The sequence below is a fragment of the Mus pahari genome, chromosome 1 (assembly GCF_900095145.1).
Source record: "Mus pahari chromosome 1, PAHARI_EIJ_v1.1, whole genome shotgun sequence".
Taxonomy (NCBI): domain Eukaryota; kingdom Metazoa; phylum Chordata; class Mammalia; order Rodentia; family Muridae; genus Mus; species Mus pahari.
The window spans coordinates 68,889,229-68,914,471 of NC_034590.1; the positions used below are offsets into that span (position 1 = coordinate 68,889,229).

Here is a 25,243-nt window from a genome sequence, read left to right on the forward strand (position 1 = left end):
CATACCTCCCTGACTCCATACCCTCCCTGACTCCATACCCTCCCTTACTCCATACCCTCCCTGACTCCATACCCTCCCTGACTCCATACCCTTCCTGACTCCATACCCTCCCTGACTCTATACCCTCCCCTGCTTCCATACCCTCCCTGCTTCCATACCCTCCCTGACTCCATACCCTCCCTGACTCCATACCGTCCCGTGCTTCCTCTTCACTTCCCATGCCCTCCCTGTTTCCAGGCCACAAAAACCATGACATCTTGGGCTGTGGAACTGGGAACTGTACTAGAGCTGACCAAAAGATTAGTGTGAGCCACATTTAAAAGGCAAAATAATGATGGTGATAATGATGGTGGTGGCGGTGGTGCTTGCTGCTGGTGATGATGGTGATGATGATAAATAAAGCCAATATTAACAATGCTCTAATTATTTGAGTTATGTTTACAAGTACCATCTTTTTTTGTTTGTTTGGTTGGTTGGTTTGGTTTTTCGAGATAGGGTTTCTCTGTGTAGTCCTAGCTGTCCTGGAACTCACTCTGTAGACCAGGCTGGCCTCGAATTCAGAAATCCGCCTGCCTCTGCCTCCCAAGTGCTGGGATTAAAGGCATGCGCCACCACTGCCCGGCTTCAAGTACCATCTTAGAGCATGCAATCAGTATAAAAATTACGCCAGGGTACCTTACATCCTGCCTCTCTAAAGCTAAGTCATTATAATATTGTGTGCGCCTCACAATTTTAGCCATGGCTTTTGGATGAACCACACATCAGTGTTTGGTGTCATTTGTGGTTGACAGCCTTGTGTCAGGCTGCGTGACCCTAGTCACTCCCTTGTCAGGCTTTCGCTTTGGGTGACACCACTAACCAGGAAGGTACTGTGGACACAGCCCAAACCCACGTGAGAGTTCAGTGGCTGTGTGCTGAGGGGACTAGGAAGAAGTATCCTCTAGGAGGAGGGAGGAAGATGGCAGGGGCAGGTGACAAGCAGCCAGCGAAAGCCGCGGAGGCAGACTGCAGGGCGCAGAGGTCTGGCTTCCCTGAGCAGCTACCCAGGAGGGCAGAGCGCAGAGGTCTGGCTTACCTGATGCTTGCGCTCAGCCTCCTCTTTGGCCTTCTTGGCACTCATCTCCTTTCGTAGCTTCTCCTCCTCTGCCAGCCGCATCCTCTCTGCCTCGAGGCGCCTCCGGTACTGAGGAAAGGAGTGGCCAGAGAAACAGGTCATTCTTGTCACAGCTCTACCTCACCCCTCTCCCATCTCCCCCAAGCTCCCAAAGGCAGTTGAGTTGGTCCCCTGGTCGCAATGGGCCGGGCTCATTGGATCCCAGAACCAGACCAGATGTGCCTGTCTCCATAAAATTCCCGAGGGACCTGGGCCTCGGTCCATCCCTGCAGGCAATGCCAAGACTCCCTTCTGGCTTTGGCATCCTCAGTCAGTGCCGTGCAGGGGTCGGAAGACACCTGGGTGGGGTAGCACACACTTAGACACCACCCACTCTCGGGGCTCAGAAACCCTCTCACCTCAACCCGGAGGCGCCGGTGTAGCCGGCGGGCAATCATGCCTCGTGCATAGGCCTGCACGGTGATCACGGCCCAGAGGCGGTGGCGGAAGGCCTTGCGCACCAGGTAGGCCCGGCAGCGGGCCTGGAACTCTATTATGCGTTGTCTGGCCAGTCGGTACTGCTTGTGCAGCTTCCGGGAGCGGTGCAGGGCCTGCAGCCGCAGGAAGCCAAGACGAATCTGCAAGGACAGCAAGCTGTGCTCAGGCCTGAGATCCCACCAGGGTGAATGAGGTCCACAGCAACACCCAGTGTGCAAGCCTCCATCAGACTGGACCCACCAAGGTACCATCTATGTCATTGAAACAGGGCCCCCACAGTGAGACCTGCATCCTTCCTGGAACTACAGCCTCAACTAACCAGTGTCCTTTTCTGCTCATCTCTCTAATCCAAATCCAGGTTGCAGCCAGATGTCCCACAGAATTGTATCTGAATCATTTCAAAGTCTCATGCTTTAGAGCCAAAATATTCCAAGAGAAAAGCTCACAAAACATGGGGTGAGCCCCTAGAGCTAGGTCAGGGCTTTGACTGAAGGTAAGGTAGGGATGGCTGGGGCATCCTCAGGATGCAGGTTAAGTCCTGCTGCCAAGGTAACGCAGCCTGCTTCCACAGTCTGGCTAACGGAATCAGGGGTTGGGGCTGGGGAGGGGACTCACCAGCTCATAGTTTTTCCTACAGTGGTGGCCCCGCCAATGCCTCTGGATCAGTGTGGCGGCACTCTTCAGTCTCAGGAAGTTGGACCTGGGAAGGAGACAGGGCTGGGTGACTCCAGAGCAGACAGCTGGTGACCAGAGCCGTCCGGGGCCCAGGTGTGCCCAGGTAGCACACTGGACCCGGGTCCTGGGATCTCCAAGCTATTGATCTTGGGCAAGGCATAGAACCTCTGTACCACAGTGCTTTTACCATCTGGAAGGAACGAGAAATGAAGCCTGTGTCTATCCTTGCCTAGCAGTCTTATCACAAAAAGACCTTTAAGGCAGAAATCAGAAAGATGCTTGCTGAGTGGGTGAGTGTATAATGAAATAACTCATAAGGAGAAGCTTTACATTGTCCAACTCCCTTCACGTTGTAGCTGAGGAAGCTAAGACCTGGGAGGTTGGAACCAGAGCCCCTGTCACTGTCTGCCTCTGAGGAGTCCAGTGCTGTTCCCCTGCACACAGTAGGCTGTTTCTCAGATACCACAGTCACCTCTGGCTTGATGGGTCAGAGACCACACGGCAACAGCAAGGGTCTGCTGAGAATCAGAAAACACAGGAGGGAGGGGTAGGTATGTCATGGCACAAGCCAACACTCCAGGGCCTGCAAACTGGGTGTGTGGAGAAACAAGGCTGAGAGCCGACTGGAGGATGGGTGGGGTGGGGGTGGGGGAGACAGTGGAGAAACACTGGAGGAAGAGGCTGGCAGGCACACAGGTAAAGGGGAGACAGAGGGAAGGACCAGATGAACTGCAAGCAAGACAGTTTGTAGGTCTCTGTGGTTCTTGAAGCATACTGTAGAGTTGTCTTGCCATGTGTGGGCTATCACAGGTGTATGCATGTCCTTAATGTGGAGTATGAGCTACTTCTTGTGGCTGGTAAAAGCCCCAATGTTGTCTAGATGAGCGGAATGTTGTAAGCATACCTCTTGTCTCCATGTGTGTGGGAAGGGCAAGCGACTGTGGGGTCTGGATTCTGTGACACGGCAGAGCTGTATGAACCTTGTACCTGTGTTCCTTGGTGACCTTGTGACCATGTGTGCATGCCATGCACACGTGTGATGGCTTCTGTGGGTGCACCATCAGTATGCATATCTGACCCTGGTGTTCGCATGAGAGAGCGGAGGTTGACACAGACCTGTCTTTGAAGCCCCGGATGACCTTCTGCAGGAGGATGACTCTGTCTGTGATGGCCTTGTCCCGCTCCACCTCCAGCAACATGTCATGGTGGTCCTGAAAGACAGAGCCCCTGAGACATATCCCCCCGGACCACCTACTCAATCCAGGCAGAGCCAGTCTCCCGTTGCGGCTCGGGCTTAGAGCTCTATGTGCACTCGGACTCTCAACCCTGCTGAGACTGTGCAGTGGCCACCTATAGCCAGAAGCCTGAGGATTGGAGACTGGGGAGTGACACAGTCATGTCACTTCCTGGCTTCCCCTTTCATCATCTCAGCCCTGGACCGTGTTACTTTTCTATCTAGGATCTTGGTAGCAGACTCCTTACCAGGAGTCCCCTGGTGTCCATCAGTCCCCCTCTGACCCTCTCCTCCACATGCAGTTGGACAACCTTCTTATGACCTTCCACACACACCCTACAGCATGTGCACCAACCTGACACTCAACCATATAGCATATGTGCCACTCCAGGTCCCACTGACATCCCCAGCCCTTCCCCTCCTCATTTCCAAGTCCAGTCCTTCTCCCAGTGAGATGAAATGTGAAACTTCACTGGTGTGTGTGTGCGTGTATACATATATGTATATACATGTACATATAAATATATGTGTGTATGCATGCATATATAAATGTATACACATATACATACATACATACTTACACATACATACATACATACATACATGAAGTATTCTGTGGGTGTGTATAGTGATGGGTAGTGTGTGAGAGCCACAGAAGAGCAGGCAGATGTGTCCTTGATTAGAAGCCTGTCCTTTGAGCCTCAGAAGAGGAAAGTAAATAAAACCCTGTCTATAATCACAGACACCGGGTGAGACTCGGGAGCTCACCATGGCCTTCTCAGTGAGCAGATGAACGAACGGGCAGATGGGGGGGATGGATGAGTGGGGGGATGGTGTTGGGACATGTGGGCTCTTTGAACTATTCCTCAAGAGTACAGATGGGTGAGCGTGAGGACAGTGGGGCCCTGTGAGTCCTCTGGTGTAGGTGCCTTCACCATCCCGCCCGCTCTCTATCCTAACGCGTGCCTGGCACTTGATAGCCCAGGTCAGTAGCCTGCCCCCTACATCCTCCAGCTTGACTTCAGTCCCTGACTCGTCTCTGAACCTGTGAATTGGGCACAGGACTTTCTACCCCACACCACTAGCAAGGAGACACTGGGAGGCCGGGCACATAGAACTCACTGTCCAACCGGCTGTCGAGGAACACAGAGGGAACGTAAACCTCTTTCCCAATGCAGAAGCCCTTGTTTCTGCATAGGAGATGCAGGGGCTGACTCAAAGCCCACATCAAGAGGAGTTAAATAGACCTCTAACCAGACCCCACTAGAGGCTGCTTCCCCACCCCTTTCTTCTCCCAGATGTCCTTTGTCCAGCCCTGCCCCAACAGAGGAGGGGCCCTGCTCTGTCACCAGGACAGAGGAAATGGAAATGAGGAAGCCCTCACTGACTCTGTGCAGCTGCTCTCCAGGGCCATGACTGCTCAGGCCCAGTTTCTTGCTCTTCTTCACCATTTCTTAGGAGGCTGTGGGAGCCAGGAACCCTAACTGCTGTATCTGGATGCTAGACAAAATCACAGATGATAGGACACAGCTGACCCTCATGACCCTGCCTGCAGAAACCACAAGGGACAGGCTGCACTCACCTTCAGAAAGATCTTGGTTTTGCCAATCTGCCAGTCATCGTGCGTGCCCAGCACAGCCTCAGCCATGCGCTGGCAAGTTCCTCGGAGGTCACCCTGGGCAGAAGACAGGGGTATTGACAGTATAACCAATGGAAAGGCCCCCCAAGTGTCCTTCTCAAGATTGAGAGGCAGGTCTGTCTGATTGACCCAGCCTGGCCCTGCCTTCTGTGAAATCTGTTTTCCCCTCAAGCCATGGATGACAAACACCATGGCGTCCTTCAAGGATGTCCTTCCACCCCGTAGCAGTACCTGATGTGGTCAAGTAGACGTCAAGCTCCAATCACTGTCACCCGTAAAACTGGGGTCCTCTGCCCTGTTGGTGCACCCGGCCTCGTACCTGCTTGTATGCTGGCTTCACGCCAGGCAGCAGCACCCGGTAGCGCTCCACAAACTCCACAAAGCTGTAGCGGATGGGGTAGCCTGCGTGGCGGATGCGGATCGTCTCCATCATGCCCGAATAGCGCAGCTGGCGTACGCACAGGTGCCGGTCGAAGAGCTGCCGGGCCAGAACCAAAGGCATCACGGCAAGGCCACTACTGGGATGCAGGCCCTGCCCTGGGTCTGACCAGCAGGGACAGAAACACACAGAAGGCAAGGCCTCCTGGGAGCAAAGCCAGGCAGGAGGCCGGGTCTGTTGGTCAGACCCACATGGCAGCAGGAAGTAGGGATCTGCAGGTGGACAACAGTGTGCTATGGGATCAGATCACAGAGAAGACACAGGAGGTTTCATGGATATTAGGGCAGGGTCTTCCAAGGCTGGAGGAGGGCGAGCATGTGGGGAGGGACAGAAGCTTTAAAGTATAAGTCCTGCGGGGGGGGGGGACACAGAGGGAACTGAAGAGCCTAGGCCAGGACCCAGTGGAACAGCCCAGAGGTGGGTACTCCACACAACCCCAGGCTGCCCTTTAAGTGCCCTCCATGCAAAACCACGGTTGTTTTAACAACTCCCCAGGGACTGACTGTGGTGCCTTGAGGAAGAGGCACTGCCTTATATCATAGTAGCCGCTGTGACGGCGCCAGGGCAGGACTACACCCTGAGTTCAGATGGATCGAAAATGCTGAAAACAGGCCCAGGAGCCTTCTGAGGGAGGCCAGGCTACAAGTCTGGGGCTTGTCCCATGGGTGGCCGGAGCCAGGGAAGGTTTGCAGCAGAGATCCTTTGGGCAGGATTTATTTTAAGAATAACATCATGTGCTGGGTCGGTCATGCTTGATCCCAGCAAGCAAGAGGCAGAGGCAGATAGGTCCCTGTGAGCTCATCTGTATAGCAAGGTCTAGGCCAGGCAGGGCTACACAGCAAGATCTTCTCATAAATACAGAGCATGAATAATGTTGTCCTAGGTGTAGTGGAAGGGGAGGGGAGGGGCAGGCTAAGGCAAAGGGGGAGGCCTGGGAAAAGGTCCCAGGGAGCCAGTGCCCAGCCATGTCACCCTGCTGCCCCCAGGGAGCCAGTGCCCAGCCATGTCACCCTGCTGCCCCCAGGGAGCCAGTGTCCAGCCATGTCACCCTGCTGCCCCCAGGGAGCCAGTGTCCAGCCATGTCACCCCTCCAGAGGGGACCCGAGGGCTGAAGAGGACGGGACTCACCCACTCTGGGAAACGATTTCCTGGCGGGGACAGCATGTGCGGAAGGTCGGCTTCCGCAGCCCATTTCCTCTCCCTCTGGGCCACTTTCCCCTGCCCGCCTTCCCTCCCTAAGCCCCACACCCAGCTTCCCCTGGACCTCTCCCCTCCTCTGGATAAACAACACCTCTCAGGGCCTGCCCTGAGACAGAGAGCTAGCAGCTAGTCAGCCTGTGGCACTTGAGCCCCTCAATCCCTGAGCCCCCATGTGACAACTCACAACTGTCACTTCCTCATAGGCAATGTGCTGAAAGGGACTCTACCCGGTGTATTGAAGGGCTAACAAATGCTGTCACTAATAGTAAAAAAAGAGGGACCTTCAGGCAAAGGAGTCCAGAAGGACTTCCTGGAGGAGGTGGGCACTGAATTGAGAGGAGGGGAGCTTTCAAGGGAGGGGCCCCAGCACGAGCCACACTTGTATTTACTAAGCACTTAACAGGTACTCTACAGTCTTCAGGCATGGTCTCTGGGGAGCTTTCATTTTCAAGGACACTGAGGCACAGGGCAGTGCCTGACTTACCGCTCAGCTGGGAGATAGCAAAGCCAGGGTTACCGTGTCTGTGGAGCCCCTATGCCCTCAGCAACTTGACAACCCTTTTAGTCCCCAGGGAAAACAAGGAGTTCTATTGCCCACCTACCGCATCCGTTTTGCCCCTCCCTCCCCACCCTCCACCCCTGCCCACCACATCCCCTCCGAGGCTCACCATGGGCTTCTTGAACTCGTTGGGTTTGATGCAGCGCACAAAGAAGGGCTGGCAGGCGCCCAGTGTGCGCATCAGCAGCTCCAGAGACCTCTTAAACTGGCTGCTGAGTGTAGGCGAGCGCTTCCTGGTCTCGGCACCCTGTGGCAGGGGACAGACAGACAGGGATGGGAGGGGCCACGCCTTCCCCCTCCCACCCTCCAGCAGCTGTCCAGGAGGGAGGAGAGCACCAGGGAAGGTCACCAAGGTCAGTCTAGGGGTAGTCGGGGATCTCCTGTGACACCCCTGGTCTGGGCTGGAGCTTGGACCTCAGACACCCGCGACAGGGAGCTCCATAGTGTCGTCCAGACCCCCCACCATCAGCTGGGAGACTCCGGGCCAGCGGCAGTGCCTCTCTGTGTAAAGAAGGGGTTCAGACTTGGTGTCCTCGGGATACTGAGGTCATCTTAGTGACAGGAGTTACACAAACCTAAATTCAAACCCCCTATATGGCCTAGGCTGACCAATAAAGGATACTGAGTCTGTACTGTTTCCTAAGTGAAACCATGGTCATCTACCCCCTGATGGGACAGGTGGAGAGCCCAAGTGCAGTAAGCGGCCACCTGGGGTGGTGACAGCACAGCTCATGACCTCCCTTACTCTGCTTGTAGGATTAGTGGGCAGGCTGGGGCAGTGTGGGGGATCTGGACAAGCCTGCAAAGACTGATTTTTGTGCTCCCAGCTGCCGTGCTCCCAGCTGCTGCGTGAGCCACCCAGGCTCTCTGCACCCCTGCCTATATGCTGTCTTCTCAGAACTCTGGGAAACAACAGGGAGAAAGGGAAGAGCTGAGGCCAAGCAAACAGGAAACAAGCCGTCGGGAACATTGCAGAGCTCAGCTTAGAGAGAGCACAGCACCACCACACAGTTTTCCTGGCCACTTTTGTGTGAAAACTCACTAGTAAACTTGATTTTGTTGTAAGATTTTACATTTTTAGAGCTATAATTCAATCCTGTCCTTTAGCATCGAAAATATGGAGTGCAGGGAGCTGGAGAGATGGCGGAACAGAGAGAAGAGCCTACTGCTCTAGAACACGCAGCTCACAACCTGTAACTCCAGCGCCAGGGGAGCTGGCGCCCTCTGCTGACCTCTGAGGAGTCCTGCATACCTGTGCTCCATTTGTATACACTTGAGCACACACATATGAAATAAATACTTTAAAATCTGGAGTGCAGAGCACGTGTGTGGGGCATTTGAAGATAAAGGTGCTTAACTCACACTAAATCCAGGTGCTATGCTATGGCTTCTAATCAACCCTGCAGGGAAGCAAACGTTTTGGTTCTGAAACAAGAAGTATTTTTCATCTCAAGTTCCACTGAAGAACATTCAAAATTTCGTTCTGGGGATCTAGGTCTAGTTTAATATTCGTTCTGCCCTTTCAGGATTCTTGATTCAGCAATAGCACATACACACTGAGTGTGTAGTTTAAAACAGAGCATATACAGCACACACCATATGCACACAGTGTACATACACCCAGTGTGCACATCTCACCGTGCACACACTCCCACAAAGAGCATACATACATGCCCCACCACACATACACACACACACACACACATACATAACACACACACATGCATCATATGGTATTATACACACAGGTGACACCTGAGCATGCAGACGCTACACATGCAGTACATAACACAAACACTACATGCACATGTGTAGTGTGCATACAGCATGCATACCATATAGCAGACATGTCCACACCAGGCATGCGTATACCACACAAATCATTCACAGAATGCGTACCTCACATGACAGTGCATATAATTCATACACAGCACACATGCCATTCAGAACAAATGCACACATATGACACAAACATGGTAAGAACACAACACTTAGCACACTTTCTGAACATATCCTATAAAGTACATGTGGCATGCATACTCTGTACATACATGCATCACGTTCACTCCCCACGGCATCAACACACAGCAAGCACACCCTGTAGCACTTATGCATTTATATGACATACATACACACTAAGAAAAAGCACACAGCACACCTCCCTCACAGCACACACCCCTGCATGCACATGCATAACACACACGAAACTGGACAGGGCACACACCCTTCAAGATTCTGTCATCTTGAAGCTGCTCCCTTCTGCTTGTCCTCCCTGTTGGGGCCTCATGAGGACAGGTCTGCCTCGCTCACTGCTATGTCACCAGGGCCTATGTGCACCAGGACACACATAGACTCCTCGGTCACCTGGTGTACGGCTGCACAGCTTCCCAGTGTCCTCTATGGTGCACAGACTGTCCCCTTCCAGCTGTGCAAGCCAAGTCCTTAGGAACTTTCCTCATGACCCATCTCTCATATGGGACAAGCCATCAGGTCCTTCCCAGAATCTGATGTCACCTACAGTTCCCATGGCTGGGTCCAGCCTCAGCCTAGCTCTCTCCTTTGCACACTGTGGCCTTTGCACTGCCACCATGTCAGACACTCTTCAACCCCATTTACAAAGCAGCTGGGGGCTGGGGTAAGGAAATCAGCCACATCCCTCCCCACTCAGGACCGAACAGTGACATCAGTTCATTCCAGGGAAAGCCAAGGTCCGGACAAGGATCCACGACAGCCGCAGAGTCTATTCCAGGAGCCTCTGACCCCCCACCATGGGCTTGCACCCTTCCTGGCACTCCAGCCTCCTGGTTGTGCCTGGAGCACACTTGGAACTTTTGCACACGCCCATCCCTCTCTTTGCCAAGCCCGCCTTGGGGAGGGGTAGTGTTTTCAGTTCCTACCAATTGTCCAGTAAAGCTGGTCCTGTGCCTCATGTACAGTCACAGGGCCTACCATCGACCCCCCCTCCTCATCCTGCTCCATGCACCCCCAACCCTGCGTGCTTTAGTAATTTACTGGGTCTCTCACTAACTCTGCTGGAACACTAGACTAACTACTGGGTTTGGTTCCCATTTGTTTGCTGTTGTGTCCTGCGACTTAGTCAGTGTGCAGCATATGGAAGGCACTCAATAAGCATTTGTAGACTGAATGAGTGAATGGCTGAGTAGGTGAAGGGGTATGCTGGAATTGCTCTCCCTGCCTCAGCCATCCAGGTTCTCATCTGGTTCTGTTTTATTCAAAGGAAAGCATCTTTCCTGGTGATTACTGATTCTTCGGTGGATGTTCAGGGATGAGGCAAAGACTGAAGCCAAAAAAGTTCAAAGGCCAATGTGCAGAGGGCACAGAAAGGGTCTGAGGGAAGGTGGGTGTCACCGCGGTGTCAGTGTCTGCCAATGAGCGGAAGCGAGCAGCTGTCCTGTGGACCTGACCGGGATGAGACACTCATTCAGGTACAGCCCATGCCTGGAAAGATGGCCTACCTCTGCTTCACTGATCCCTAGGTCAGTAGGTTAGGGCAGGTCATGATGCCCTGAACTGCCCTGGGACAGCAGGCACAAGAGTCAAAGATGAGAACTCGGGACTTGCCCAAGCAGAGGGCTTGGGTTCCTGTAAGCACGCACTGTAGGTGTACACCCCGAGGGAAGAGCTGTAGCTGAGACACTGTCTCAGGGCAACTCCCACAAGAAAGCAGTCAAAATTCCAGCAGTTGTAGATCGTTCTTGGACTGGGGATGGGGCTCAGTTGGTAGAGCTCTTACCTTGCAAGCACAGAGACCCCCAAACCCATATACGAAAAGATAAGTTTGGTGGTGCACACTTGTAACCCCAGTGCTGTGGGGCAGGGCAGGCAGAACAGAACAGGAACTCACTGGTCGGCCGGCCTAACCTACATGGTGAGTACCGGGTCAGTGAGGAAACTTGTCTCAAAAAGGGGGGGAGGGGGTTGGGTGGGTGGGTGGGTGTGGCTCCTGAGGAACAATATCTGAGGTGGCCCTCTGGCCTCCATACACATGCACACACACACTCATTCACCACACACACACACACACACACACACACACACACACACGAACATGCACATTCATAGACTCTTATCTGCTGCCCCCAGGGCAGCCCAGGGCCACATGACCCATTCTAGATGACAAGTTGAGTCACATCAGAATTGGAACCTGTCTCAGCATACTGAAGGGACTTGTCCAAGGTCACAGTCAATCATTGTCAAAGCGTCTGTAGGTATCAAAGCCGAGAAAGAATGTGGGGTGTGTGTGTGTGTGTGTGTGTGTGTGTGTGTGTGTGTGTGTGTGTTATGGGTGCAGGGACTGGAGGCGGTCACTGGAAGGAAGACAGTCCCTTTCGAGGCAGGCTTGGTATTCACTCTTCCCTGTTAACCCAGGGTGTGGGGTCTATCCTAAGGCTCTGGGAAGGCCCAGGAACAGGCCAAATATGTGTGCGGTTACCACTTGGCAGAGAGGAGACAGTGAACTGGGAAGCAGGGAGCAATAAGGAGGTGAGAGGGTGGTAGCCGAGGGCCTCCAGCTCCTTTGGAATGGGAACGCCACAGCAGCCACGACCTGAGTGTGGGGATCAGAGCAGCTGTTCTCGATGATCTACCCAAAGGATGTCATTAGTGTAAATGAAGCCCACCCCCTTGACCTCAGTCCCGCATCCACCAAACAGAAGCCCACCTGTACCTATACTTAAGTGTGCCATCAGAGTCCCACTGGGTCCTTAGGGCATAGAAGCAGGTACAATAACAGGGGTAGGGCAGAAAAGGCTCAGGAACCTTCTCCAACTTTCCTCTTGTACAAGACCTCAGTTTCCTCTTTTAGAAACCAAGATTACTGCAGCACACACAACTCAAAAACCAAAAACCACTCCAAAAACCACTCCACAAAAATAAAAAAACAAAAAACAAAAAAAAAAAACAAAAACAAAGAAACAAAAAAACCCACACTCCACAAAAGACAGAAAAACCCAGCCCTCTCTCCCTTGGAGTCAGCCCCATGAGGGTGAGCTCTCCCACCACAGTCATCCTGGGCCCCAGGCTGGGGCTTTTACCTTCGAGGAAGCCGCTGCCTTGCCAACAGTGCCAGATGAATAACCACAGAGAAACTATAAGGGGAACCACAGGCAGGTGAGGCAGAAGAGGTGGGTGAGAGCCAAACAGCCATGAGACTGAGTGGGAGGGCCTGGGGTAGAAGCAAAGGCTGGCCACCATCCCAAGCAGGTCAGACACCTGCATAGGCCTGGGAGAATGGTGGTTCCCCCTCCCTGCTCCCCCTTCCTATGCCCTGGGAAACAGGGACACAGAAAGCAATGGAATAAAAGCCATAGAGCCCAGCAAGAAACTCCAACTGCCCTTCAAATGGGCAGTGTAGGCACTCCTTTGTATCAGCTCAGGGTCCAGAGTGGCCCACCTGTCACACAGTCCTATGTCTCCCCTTGTGACTGTCTAGAGTTGTCCTCCATGGTAAAGTCCCAAGTGACCCCACACACCGCCCTTCTCTGAGCCTCACACCCCAGTCATATCCTGGGCCAGTAAAGGAGAACCAGACAGAAGCATCTCACAGGCCTTCCCTTCTGGAGTCAGCTACTGTCCCTTGTCCCTACTCTGGGGTTCAAGGGGCCCCATGGATAGGCAAGACTCAGGGTCGGGTAGAGATTCAGGCCTGGCTTCCAGGGCCCCTTCTGCTCAACGGAGCATCCGGCAATCTTACCATGGCAACGTCGGCCTGGAAAATCTGCTTTACGAACTTGTTCCGGGAAGAGTGGACCAGCTGGATGATGTCCCCGTGCAGGGTGTCTCGGTTCTTCTCCAGGAAGCCTGGCGGCAGCAGAGAGCAGTCATAGCCCCCCCCCCCCACTGCTGGGCAAGGGCTCCCCAAACCCACAACACCTGAGCCAGAAGGGCCCTCAGAATTCACCTCACTTACCCGCACCCATTCCACAGTGTGGGCACTGGGCCTGGAGAGGGCGGTGGCTTACCCAAGAGCAGAGAGAAAGTGAGGCGCAATCCCCCAAACACACATCCCCATGCACAGACCATGTAAGAAGCACAGGAGGTCCCTGTCTCAAGGAGAGACTGCGGCTACCTTCCCAACAGAGTCATCCCTAAGCCGTTGTAACCAGAGTCCTTGTGAAGCCAGCCGTAGGGCAGCTAATTACCACCACCCCACGACTCGGCAGGACAGTGTGTTTTACAGGTCCTCCCTGTGTTCTGGAACTGGCACCAACTATCTTCTCTGACTGACAAGAAAGGAAGGTGATTTCAGTGACCCCAGAGCAGCGATCTACGGCAGAGCTAACAATCAAATCGAAGGCCCTGGTCCGACCCTAGAAGCTGCCATTCTCAGGGACAGAGGAACTAGAAAGGTACAGGAGATGAGGTATCCACAGGATAAAGATGCCTGAGGGGTGGCAACACAGCCAAACACAGGACTTGGGCCACCCGTGAGGGCAGACCCTGGACCTGGTGTGGCAATGGAAGGGTGAATTACAGCAGCAGGGTCTCTTATTAGAGCTATGCCAGCCTCACATGGGATGTGAAGAAAGTCCCTTTCAAGGTTTCGGTGTCCCTGTCTGAGAGGAGAAAGGCAGTACTTACCACTGTATCGGGTCCTGCAGGCACCCAGTGCTTTCTGGACCAGTTCATGTGGGAGCATGGCCCATGGCCTTAGGTTGCTCTGAATGCAATGGGCCTCATGGGTGGGAGTGTTCAGGGCAATGGGCAGGATCTCAGTGTGTTACACCCACAGTGAATGTCTAGTTGGGGCTGGCCTTTCACACCTGACTGGGTGGGAGGCTCATCAAGACTCTCTGCAGGAGAGCTGCAGGAATTGCAGCACTGTAGGTGAGGTGAGCCGGGTTTCCACCCTCTGCCTAATTTCCAGCTTTTCTTCTTAAGATTCGTTTTTAAAACAGACTGTGAGTCTGGCTGGTCCAGAACTCACAGAGATTCCTCCTGTCTCTATTTCTGAGGGCACCACCATACCCAGCAAGATTTAGCTTCTGGATGTGTATGACACGGAGGGGTGGGTGCCCACGGAGGGCTGGAGTTTCAGGCAATTGTGAGCCAGCTCACATGTGCTGGGCCTGAGCTCAGGTCCTTTGGAAGAGTGCTTAACTGCTGAGCCATCTCTCCAGCCCCTGTAACTTCCTGCTTTAAATGAACCTGCTGCAGGCTCTTGGGAGAAGGGAAGAGGCCTGGGCATCCGCTTCAACGGTCTTCTTGCTGGAAGTTTCTAGGCCCCATTTTGTGTCTACTAGGCTGCACCAGGTCGCAGAAGAACAGTTCATGCCCCCACATGAGCTGGTCCCTTCTGAGTTTCCCATAAGAACCCAAAGCAGGAGCCCACATAGACCCAGTGCCCACGGCAGCACCATTCACTGAAGGACAACCAACCACGTTCCCATTAGCATATGAACAAGTAAACTGTGTGGTATAGCCATGTGACCGAATATTAGTCAGCCATGAAAACTACCCATGTCACAGCACAGATGAACCCAGGCCGGACTGTGACCAGAGATGTAAGCCAGACTCTAAGAGACAAATTCTGTGACTCTGAGGACATGAGGTAGCTAGATGGTAAGATCACAGGAGCAGAAGGTAGAATGGAGGTGCTGGACTAGGTGAGGGGTGGGCAGAACTGATGATGGGCGGATTGACTTCTGTGTGGAGTCGTGGAAAACCCTGGGATGGGGGTGGTGGTGAAGACTCATAGCACTGTAAATGCCCATCCTCCACTGAATTGAATGTAAAGTGGTTACAATGGTAAACTTTGTATCACGTATGCTTTGCCACAATTACATGTGTCTTTTTTTTTTTTTTCCAGAACTGAGGACCAAACCCGAACCCAGGGCCTTGCACTTGCTAGGCAAGCGCTCTGCCACTGAGCTAAATCCCCAACCCCATCATGTATCTTTTTTAAAACCATCTTTTGAAGGGTGGGAGGATGTAACTCAGGGGTGGAGCGCTTGTACAGCACAGCTTAATCCCCAGTGTCACAAGAAAGCAAAAGCAAGCCCAGAATTCAGGAGGCGGGGCAGGTAATCTCCATGAGTTCCGGTCCAGCCTGCTCTACACAGCGAGCCCCCGCCCAGCTAGGGCTACCCAGTGAGACCTTGTCTGGTTTTGTTTGTTTCTTTGTTTTTAAGACCAAAATAAAGTAAAAGGCAAAGCACTGGATGGCATGCTTCCTGTGGTCCCTTCTGTTCTTTCTGAACTCTGCACCTTGTGGGCTCACTCCTAACCTAGGGACAGAGAGGGCTTGGAATACAGACAGAGACAGACACCCATCACCGCTGTACCTTGACTCTCATAGTAGACAACACCCGCAAAGTGGTTGATTCCAAACTGGGTCTCGTGGCTGTTCTTGGGTGGCACATAGTTGGCATTGAGCTTGTGCTGTGAATTCAGCTTATGCAGCATGGTGGCATCCGTGCCCTTGAGGGGACAGAGTGGCTATTACCAAGCCACTGCCTTCCAGGACCTCCCTACCCACGTCCTCCCAACCTCCCCTGACTTTCTGAGTAGCTACCGCCGTCACACCCCGACACAGGCTCTCGGCCTCACTGCCAATCTGTGAGGTGGGTGAACCACATAACCTTAAATGCACGTTCCAGGCTAGGACATCTGTTTCTCATGACTAAAATAATTGGAAGACTAGGACTGGGGGATGTCTAGAGCCCAGGAGTTCAAGGCTAGCCTGATCAACAGAGCAAGACTCTCTGATCTCAACGTTTCCCCCTGAGAGCAATACTATGTTTCCTTCCCCAGGTCAAGCCAATCCTATCATTAGCATCTATCTGAAGCAGCTGTGTAGATCTTGATGGTTTGGCCCAGGGCCCGTGGAAAGCGGGTAATCCCTGCTCCCCACAGGAAACCCCTGGAATCAGCGCCGAGCGCCAGAACAGGCTCCTGTTGCTTCTCCCAGGTTGCAGATGGGGAAGCTGAGGCTTGCTGTGCCCACCTTGGGGAACTTGCTCTCCTCATCGATGAGGGAGATGACGTTCATAGGCCGGTTGGCAATCATGTCCAGTGCGTCCTGGTTGTCAGTGAACTCAATGTGCAGCCAGTCGATGCTCTCCAGGTCATACTCCTCCTGCTCCAGCTTGAACACGTGCCTCACGAAGAATTGCTGCAGGTGCTCATTGGCAAAATTAATGCAGAGCTGCTCGAAGCTGCAGAGGGAAGAGGACCTTGGACATGTGGCACCCAACTTCTGCCCTGTCACCTAGACCCGGCTCTACCTAGATCACAGCTTGGCACAAGACTCCTATCACGTGGGCTAGGGTACAACTATCAAGTCCAACTCCTAAGCTGACGATGACTCTGGGGACCGGCAAGAGCAATGGACATGCCCAAGGTCACTGAGGGCCAGAGAGGCAGTCTAGAAGCCAGGCTCAGGGCTCTTTCCTGGAGTGACCAGGCCCTCCATAGGGAATACTAGAATACTAGGAAGGTGGGTCACAGAGAGATCCCAGATTGTCACTGACCGAGGCTGACACTATCCAAGTAGAGAGATCCCTGATGCCAGCCCAGCTAAGCAGCATCCTTGACTCTCCTTTTCAGTATGGTGGTCTCGGGGACTTAGGGACATTCTACATTACAAGAATTGAAGTGACTTGAAGTGACTCTGGTCATAATCTCAGAGACCAGAGACCACTTTCCAAGTATCCAGGACACTGTAAACCTTCCCCAGTATCCAATTGGGCTGCCCTTGGCTGACCTGGGACTGGACATGAAAAGGCTCTCCAGGGTGACTGAAGTCAAGTTTCCCAAGCCTGAGGGTGTTCTTGGAGGCAGGCCAGTGTAGCTTAAAGGAAGCGGCATGGGGGTCCCCCACATTACCTATTCACAGTGAAGTTCTCAAATCCAAAGATGTCCAGGAGACCGATGGACCGGCGAGAGTTCTTCACTTCCAAGGGGGGTGGCTTGTAGATTGCTGCGTTGATCTTCTCCACAATCCACACAAAGAGCCGCCCATATATGCCCTGAAAGGCACCCATCAGCCACAGGACAAAGCAGGCCACCCTTGAGTGGCAGTCACCATTCCTAGACACACTGGGTCTGGGCCCCAGCCTTACAGGTGACATTAATGCCCCCAAGTCTTCACAGGGCTGTCCCTGCTACGCACATGCACTCCTGCCTCAGCAACTACTCATTGGCTCCCTTAGAACTCCCCTTGACCCGAGGCAGGGGAGGAGTCATCTTGGGGTTCAGTGTCTTCACTTATTTGTCTCTCCATCCTCTGCATACCTTAAAGGTCCAGAATTCAGCAGGCATGGGGTGGTACAGAATAGGTACTTTTGATTGGCAAGTATACGGCTATAGCGACATGAGGAGTGGCGGTCTTCCACAGTCAGACCCCATGAGACCTAAGAGGGTGGCCCTGGCTGACAGCTGATCAAAGCAAGCCTCGGGGACAAAGCAGAGTCCCTGGGGAATGCAGAGCCAGCTCCTGTAGGATGCCTGGCCTTGGGGCTTGGAAGCTGACAAGGGGAAGCTGGGCATCAGAGAGCCAGGCTTCAGTGGGCACTCTAGTCCACAGACTGCCAAGCAAGGGCAAGCTTTGGAAACATCTTGTCCATCCACAACTCAAGGCAAAGAGAACACGGCCACCCCATTCACCCACCTTGACAAAGGCATCTCGCACATCCAGTGCCTGTTCCCTGCTGAGAGGGGTGGACACCGTCTCCCCACGGGTGATAAGGGTGCGGCTGGTTAGGCAGCTCATCAGGTCTGGGGGGTTCACCTAGAACAAACACCCAGGTGTTGGCGCAGCCTCAGCCTGACTGTTTCCTTTCACCCCACTTAGCTCCCGTCCTCATATCTTCCCAGATATCACAGAGCCCCAGCCCAGATCCCTCAGCACCACCCACTGTAGGAACAGCGGCCTGAGACCACACACTGCTCCCTGAACAGAACTCGCCCACCCAAGGCCTCCACAGCTGGTTCCCACCTCAGCCCAACTGAGTCAGATGTCCCTCAGAGGGACAGAAGCTAGCACTGACCTCGAGCAGAGAAGCTGCCGTGGCCAGCGATGGGGAGAAGAGGACTTCGCACGCATCCAAGTTCTCAAATGTCCGGGCTGCCAGCAGCAAGGGACACAGTGTCACGCAGGGAGACAGAGGGGCAGAGGGACCCTGAGGAGAGCAGGCTGCCATGCCTATTCTCAGGGGTCTGCCCTACCCACAGAGGGGATGATCTGAATGGTCAGTGTACATCTGATTGATAGTCTCATAACAGCCTGTGGTCACCATGAGTGTATGGACCCTAAATGCCAGCACCCAGTGCTGAGCCTGGCACCCAAGCTGGACCCTCTGGTGGCTCCCTCTCAGTCTCCACCCATGGTACCTTTGGGAGAAGCTTTGTGAACTTGTCCTTTTGCCAAATAAACCTCCTTCTCTTGGGCCTCAGAGCCTTTAAGGTCATCTCTTTACTCAAAGCACCTATTTCCCTTATCTTTCCAGACTTACTAGCCCAGGATTGTCAAGCTCTGGGGACACTCATCACTACATGAACTTCTAAGAGCTTCTATTTTGCCTGGGACCCATGCTAGACACGAATGGAAAGGCAGAGTGTAACCCAGTGCCTTCCTCCAATGGACCACTTCATTCTAGTATGCAGTGGTATCAAATAAGTGTGCACGCCCTGCTTTGTCTTCCCCCTTACAGACAGCTGTTCGGGCTTCCATGCCACAGTGTGAACTCCAAGCTTTAGCCTCTCTTGAAGACACTAAGCCTTATAGAAGAAAGCAAATGTGGACAAGATCTTAAAGGGCTGCAGTCAGTTCTGTGGGGGGACTGCCACACAGTGGACCACCCTGAGACTGAAGTCAGGCTGGGAGATTTCCCAGCCCACATCCCATGTAATGCCAGCTGCAGCAGACAGCACTGCCAACCCCTGGAAGGTGGGTGCCAGGCTGCCCTGAGCGGTGTATGGCACCGTGGGGCCTCACCCTCGTACTGCAGATTGCCCATGTGTAGGATGGCGGCCAGAAGCTTCGAGATCTCCCAGTTCTCCGTGTCTGTGAACATGAGGACCTTCATGGCGGAGCGGATGTTGGCATACTCCTGACTGTCCACGCGGCCCTCACAGGTGATGCAGTTACCCTGGGCAGGGGCAGGGGGCATGGCACAAAACAGGAGGACAGGCAAGTGTCAGGGAGATGTCAGGAGGGCAATGCCCAGGTTATGTAGAAGGGTCCTGTGGTCTTCTTCAGGGCACCCTGACATGAGTAAGAGCTGGGCACTATACAGCTCACCCAAGCACTCCTTTCCACCACGGCTCACAGCACCAACACCTCACCCGGCTCCACACAGCTCCAGGGTGCTGCCCACTCCTGGGGGAGTTCCCTTCAAACTCTCACCATGTGTGAACCACAGAGGGGAAGTGTAGACACAGCCTGCTCAGGAGTGTGTGTGGGGTGTGTGTGCAGGAGTGTGTGGGGGGTATGTGTGGTATGGGTGTGCATGTGTTCATGTGTGTGTGGTGTGATATGTGTGTGTGTGCATGTGCATGTGCCTGTGTGTTTGTGTGGTGTGTATGGTGTGTGCACGTATGTGCTCATGTGTGTGCATGTGTGTTTGTGTGGAATGTATCATGTGTGTGGTGTATCTGTTTATTTGGTGTGTGAGTGGTATATATGTGTGTTGTCTGAGTGTGTGTGTATGGTGTGTGTGTGGTATATGTGTTGTACATGGTATGTGGTGCATGTGGTATACATGGTGTGTGGTATGTCTACGTGTGAGAGAGAGGGAGAGGGAGTGTGCCAGCTAGCTAGTTACAGAAGAGAAGGTCTTGTCCCACCTACAACACCTTAAATCATGAATAGGTTTTCTCCAGGGGGACAGAGTTGGAATTCTCAACCTAGCCTGCTGTGTGCACAGCCCCTAGAGCAGTGGATCCCAACTGTCCTAATACTGTGACCCTTTAATAAAGTTCTTCATGTTGTGGTGACCCCCGACTGTAACATTATCTTGTTGCTACTTCATAGTTATAATTTTGCTAGTTATAAATTGTAATGCAAATATCTGCATTTTCCAATGACCTTAGGTGTCCCCTGTGAAAGGGTCAATCAACCCTCAAAGTGGAAGAGAGTGGCACTGTCCTAGAGCCACAGAGCACCAGAAACCAGCACCAGATCCCACCATCAAAAAATCCTGGGGGTTTAGGCCTCAGCAGCCAGCTCCCTCCATCCTAGGAGGCCCAGCAGGAGCCTGCAAAGTCTTCATTATGAGCAGGTCCATGTGCTGGCTCTGTGGCTCCTTGGCTGTGTCCCCAGACTCTGTGTTGACCTTGAGAAATGTATCTGTGGTATGGATTCCCTGGGGGCATATACCCAAGTGAGGGCATGTTCTTTAAGGCACAGACAAGCCTGGCTGGGCTGGTACAGTGCCACACTGCTAAGCTCGGTCTTGCCTTATATCACCGAGACAGGTGTTCACCCCAGTGTGTCACCTGGGCCTTACCATGGCCAAGTAGTTGTAGTCAGCGGCCTGGCCTAGGTCCAGCTTCTTCTTCTCCTCCTCACTCATGCCCTCCAGCATACAGTAGAACACGTGATAGTTCCTCTCATCAGGGGCCTGGAAGTGGGCACCGGGATTGGGAACACACATGAGCAGGGGTCTCATAGGGGACCTTGAACACTTTGAGAACCAGATGGAAGTACAGTGTGCTAACAGGTGACCCAGACTATGTGGACAGTGGTGCCCGCCCAGCCTCTCCGGGCACCGACTCTCACGGGAGCCAGGGCTCACCTGGCGGCAGACGCGTGACTTCTCCAGCAGATACTGCTCTATTTTGGCGCCCTCAATGGCACCACGCTTGTTAAAGTGGATGTCAATGTACTTGCCAAAGCGGCTGGAGTTGTCGTTGCGGATGGTCTTGGCATTCCCAAATGCTGCAGGGTGGCAGGGATCACAGGTGAGCCTAGGTAGACCCAGTGCCAACCCCCTGGCTCACCCTCAAAACCTTGCCTTACCTTCCAGGATCGGGGTGGCCTCCAGCACCTGCTGCTCGATCCATGAGTGCTGTCCACTGATGGCCGCCAGGAACTGCAGGATCAACTTTGTGCTCTCTGTCTTGCCAGCTCCTGACTCCCCGCTGCAGAGGGTGGGAGTCACGGGAAAGTCCTCAGCCTTGGCTGTGGCACTAGCCCCAGCTGTTACAATAGGTCGAGTCTTCGGGGACACAGGGCTCTGTCACACCCCCAACCCTCCTGGTCAAGAATATGAACCAAGTGAACTGCTCAACTGATGTTTTAGCCTCTTCCCTTGCCCAAGAGAAAAGAAGACAGATTTCAACTGACCATCACTTAATAGGAACCCTCAGGAGACAGTGTTGGCCTCAAAAGCTAGCATCGGCTTTTGTAGTGTTAAGAGAAAAGAAGTGTAAGATCTGGAATGTGGGGGTGACTCCATACACTATGACACAGCACAGAGGGCGCAGCCAGCTCCCAGAGAGCCCCCGGGCAGTCTAATGGTGGAACAATGAATTCCTAGTGTGTTAGCAGGGCAGCGGAACTGGCCTCTCACTGGGAGTGAGGCCGGGCCACCTACCTGATGATACAGCACTGGTCCCGGCTGTTGCGTTTCATGTTGAAGTAGCAGTTGTCTGCAATGGCGAAGATGTGGGGGGGCATCTCCCCTATCTTCTTGTTGGTGTACTGGCGGATGTGCTCTGGTGAGTAGATGGAGAGCAGCTGGTAGGGGTTCACGGCCACCAGGATGGAACCCGTGTACGTCTGCAAGCAGCAAGGGACAGCGGCTTGCACCCTCTGCCGGGGGTGCGAAGGTCTCTGCCCTGCGCAGCTCTGGAGTCCACTGACACGGCAGGAGCCGACAAGAGGTCTCAGACTGGCCTTTGGTCTGGCTCAGAGACATTTGGTGAAAGGAAGAGGGGAGAGCCAGAGGGCCTGGATTGCATGGTCTTATCTGTACAAGGGGACGGTTCAGATTCAAAGTGCAAAGCAGAGACAACTCAAATGTTGGCTCCTTCCTTTAGCCCCAATCTCTGTACCTAAGACTTTTAGCACAAGATTTAAAAACTGGACCACACCCTGAGGCTCGCTCGGAGACTGGGATGGTAGGAAGCTTTGAGTGGGCCAAGTCATGCAGAGCAGAGGGCTGGGGATGGAATGTGGAACGGAAGGAGCTAGGGTTGGGTGGCTACTTTCTCCGTAGCTCCACCCAGGGCAGAGTGGCTATTGTGCCCTGTGGATGGAGCACGGGGACCTGAGGCCCGCCTGCTCAGGTCTGTCTCAGTTTGGGGACCTCAGGCTGTATAAGAGCATGGGCGAGATGTCTGACTGTACCCCGGGTCCTGTCACACAGAGAAGCGTCAGGAGAGCACGGTTTACTCTTCCCTCCTCCCACCTCACCCCAAGCCAGAAAAGGTCAGGCCTCGCCTGTTGTCGGGATAGATGTTTTGATATCTGGAGCCTAGGAAGACTGGAGACAAATGTGTCTGCACAGGGCAGGCAGCAGCCTCACCAAGAGACTCCATTTCCAGAGCATAGAACTTCCTTTTGCCTTAAGCCGGCTCTTCCGAGCAGTGCAGCCAGGAGCACGTAAGACTAGCTTTCACAGCTCAACTCAGTGCCAAGAGACCCCTCTGCTCCCCAGGAAAAGAAATGAAGCAAGGAGACCAAGAGGAGTAGCCCAGCCAAGAGGAGTAGCCCAGCCCAGCCAAGGAGCCTCCCAGGGGCTATTACTGTGTTACTCACCCGCCCTCCACAGCTGGTCTGTTACAGAGTAACAGGCAGAGAGACCAATGGAAAAGAGGCCACAAAGACATCCCCAGGAACCTGGGCCTAGGCTAAACAGGCGGGAACTCTGTGACCACCTACTGTTACATACCATCCCTCGCAACCGTGGAATAGAGCTGACTCCTATCTTCAGATGGGGAACCCATTCCCACCTGAGAGACAGCCCCAAGGAACATTGCTTTGGCCAACCTCAGTCTGCTTATTTGTGAAAGGGAACACTCCCTTTCCCAGGGCCACCAAAGAGACAAAGGTGCCACCCTTGGAGGGTAGCAGGGGCATAGCTGCTGCCTTATTCCCTTCTTAAGACTTGCTTAAGAATGTGACACCTGTCACCAGCATACGGCCAGTCACTCCACAGCCCCAGCATTGGTGCTCCTGGAGCCCCCGCATCCTCTAGAGAGGGGAGGAGCTGGTCTGCAGCAGAGGATGGGAGTGTGAAAGGCCATGACATTTGGGGGGATCTGCTGGAGAAAGGTCATTCTGGCAACTACAGAAGACTGATAGCTGCTACACTTTCAGACCCAATGATCCAGCCTACAGAGTCACCATGAGAAGCTCAACGACAGGGAAGCGACAGAAGGAAATATGGAGATGCTACAACGCCCCCAAGACTTCCCAGTGCTGTGGACCTTCTTATTCCACTACTGCCCCAGGGTTCATTCCATTCTGCATGAAACCCGAGGGCCTCATGGGTGCGAGAGTCCTCTGTGCCCCGCCTCCTGGAGGCCACCACATGATGGCCACTAAGACTCCCAAGCTAGCACTCCTTCAGACCTGCTCTCTGCTCAATTTGGCCTCCAGTACTGTCACGCCCTTCACCCAGGCGAGCCCTCCACACCTTGCTTCCTGTTACCCCAACTGGCCTCCCTGGTCTGGGCTACCAGATCCTTCCTAGTGCCCACCTAGCTCCCCATCTGGCTCCTGTCCCATGGTTGCTCCATCTCTCCTCCACTTGCAGCCTAGGTGGGCCTTCGATGCATTGCCCTCTGCTGGGACCCATCCCTGCTTCCTACAACCTCAGGTCATGGTATACATCTTCCTAAAAGAGCCTTGTTACTCTTTATCTTGCAGACGAGGTGGGCGGCCACTGAACCTGAGGTCCAAAGCCTCTCATTCTCCTGCCGCACCAGGCTGGACCACACTGCCCATGCACTTCACCTAGCTGGTACCTCTTTGCCATTAAGAGCCGATGCCTTCAGAAAGTGGGGGTGTTATGTGTTCTCGTTGTACCCCATGTGTTCTCTGAAGTACATTTTATTGGATGCTTGCTTGGTGACTCCGTTTCAAGGCCTTTGTCTAGCACAGAATACAGGACACGAGAGCACTGTCCTGTGACTAAGTGATTAGCAGTCATGGGTTGAGAGGGTGCATCTCTGATTATCTCCAGGGACTAGCAGAGAAGAGATCTAAGGAACAATCTGTCAACACTCAGGGTCACACTAGCCACAGTACCAAAAATGAGGTCTAGGATGAGACTGGTGGGAAAGACGGAATACTGTGAATAGATATACTCTGCATGTGGAGAAAGAACATATATATGTTCACACATGTAAAGATATATACACATGTGTCCACATGTGTGCTTGATCCCATACCTGAATGTATACACAAGTACTCATCATCAAACACACGTGTGTCAATGTATACACATATACACAAACACCCATACATGTGTACACATGCACACCGTCCGAGTACGCACAGTCTTTCCCCTGTGGCACAGTGAGGAGGGTCCCATTGCAATCAGTCAGAAGGAAACCTACAATGTATAGTACACACACCTGGTTAAAACTTAACCATAAAAAGCCAGCAAGACTGTCCCAGAGGTTAAGGCTCTTACTGTGTAGGCCTGTTGGCCAGAGTCTGAGTCCCAGAACTTGTGTAAAAACCTGTGCAGGAGCATGTATCTGAAATCCCAGCACTCCTACAGGAGAGTTGGCTGGGAGCTCTCAAGCCAGCTAGCCTAGAGCATGCAGGACAGTGACAAAAGAAACACCTCCACATAAAACCAGAGACACTGAAATTGATAGAGGAGAAAGTGAGGAAAAACCTCGAAGATATGGGCACAGGGAAAAAATTCCTCAACAGAACACCAATGGCTTGTGCTGTAAAATCAAGAATTGACAAATGGGACCTCATA

General features: G+C 53.3%; 1 protein-coding gene across 1 annotated transcript in view; it reads right to left on the bottom strand.

The window, feature by feature from the left end:
• Positions 1-25,243, bottom strand: part of Myo7a (myosin VIIA) — a 72,357-nt gene that overhangs the window by 27,503 nt on the left and 19,611 nt on the right. The window contains exons 5-22 of the mRNA XM_029535670.1: positions 21,896-22,080; positions 21,319-21,440; positions 21,095-21,237; positions 20,807-20,920; positions 19,294-19,447; positions 18,347-18,423; positions 17,968-18,087; positions 17,184-17,326; positions 16,303-16,513; positions 15,641-15,776; positions 13,051-13,157; positions 7,447-7,584; positions 5,459-5,617; positions 5,083-5,175; positions 3,383-3,477; positions 2,207-2,291; positions 1,513-1,731; positions 1,076-1,183 (exon numbers count right to left, since the gene is read on the bottom strand). Coding sequence (XP_029391530.1) covers positions 1,076-1,183; positions 1,513-1,731; positions 2,207-2,291; positions 3,383-3,477; positions 5,083-5,175; positions 5,459-5,617; positions 7,447-7,584; positions 13,051-13,157; positions 15,641-15,776; positions 16,303-16,513; positions 17,184-17,326; positions 17,968-18,087; positions 18,347-18,423; positions 19,294-19,447; positions 20,807-20,920; positions 21,095-21,237; positions 21,319-21,440; positions 21,896-22,080 — 2,409 coding nt within the window. The remainder of the gene's footprint in view (positions 1-1,075; positions 1,184-1,512; positions 1,732-2,206; positions 2,292-3,382; positions 3,478-5,082; positions 5,176-5,458; positions 5,618-7,446; positions 7,585-13,050; positions 13,158-15,640; positions 15,777-16,302; positions 16,514-17,183; positions 17,327-17,967; positions 18,088-18,346; positions 18,424-19,293; positions 19,448-20,806; positions 20,921-21,094; positions 21,238-21,318; positions 21,441-21,895; positions 22,081-25,243) is intronic.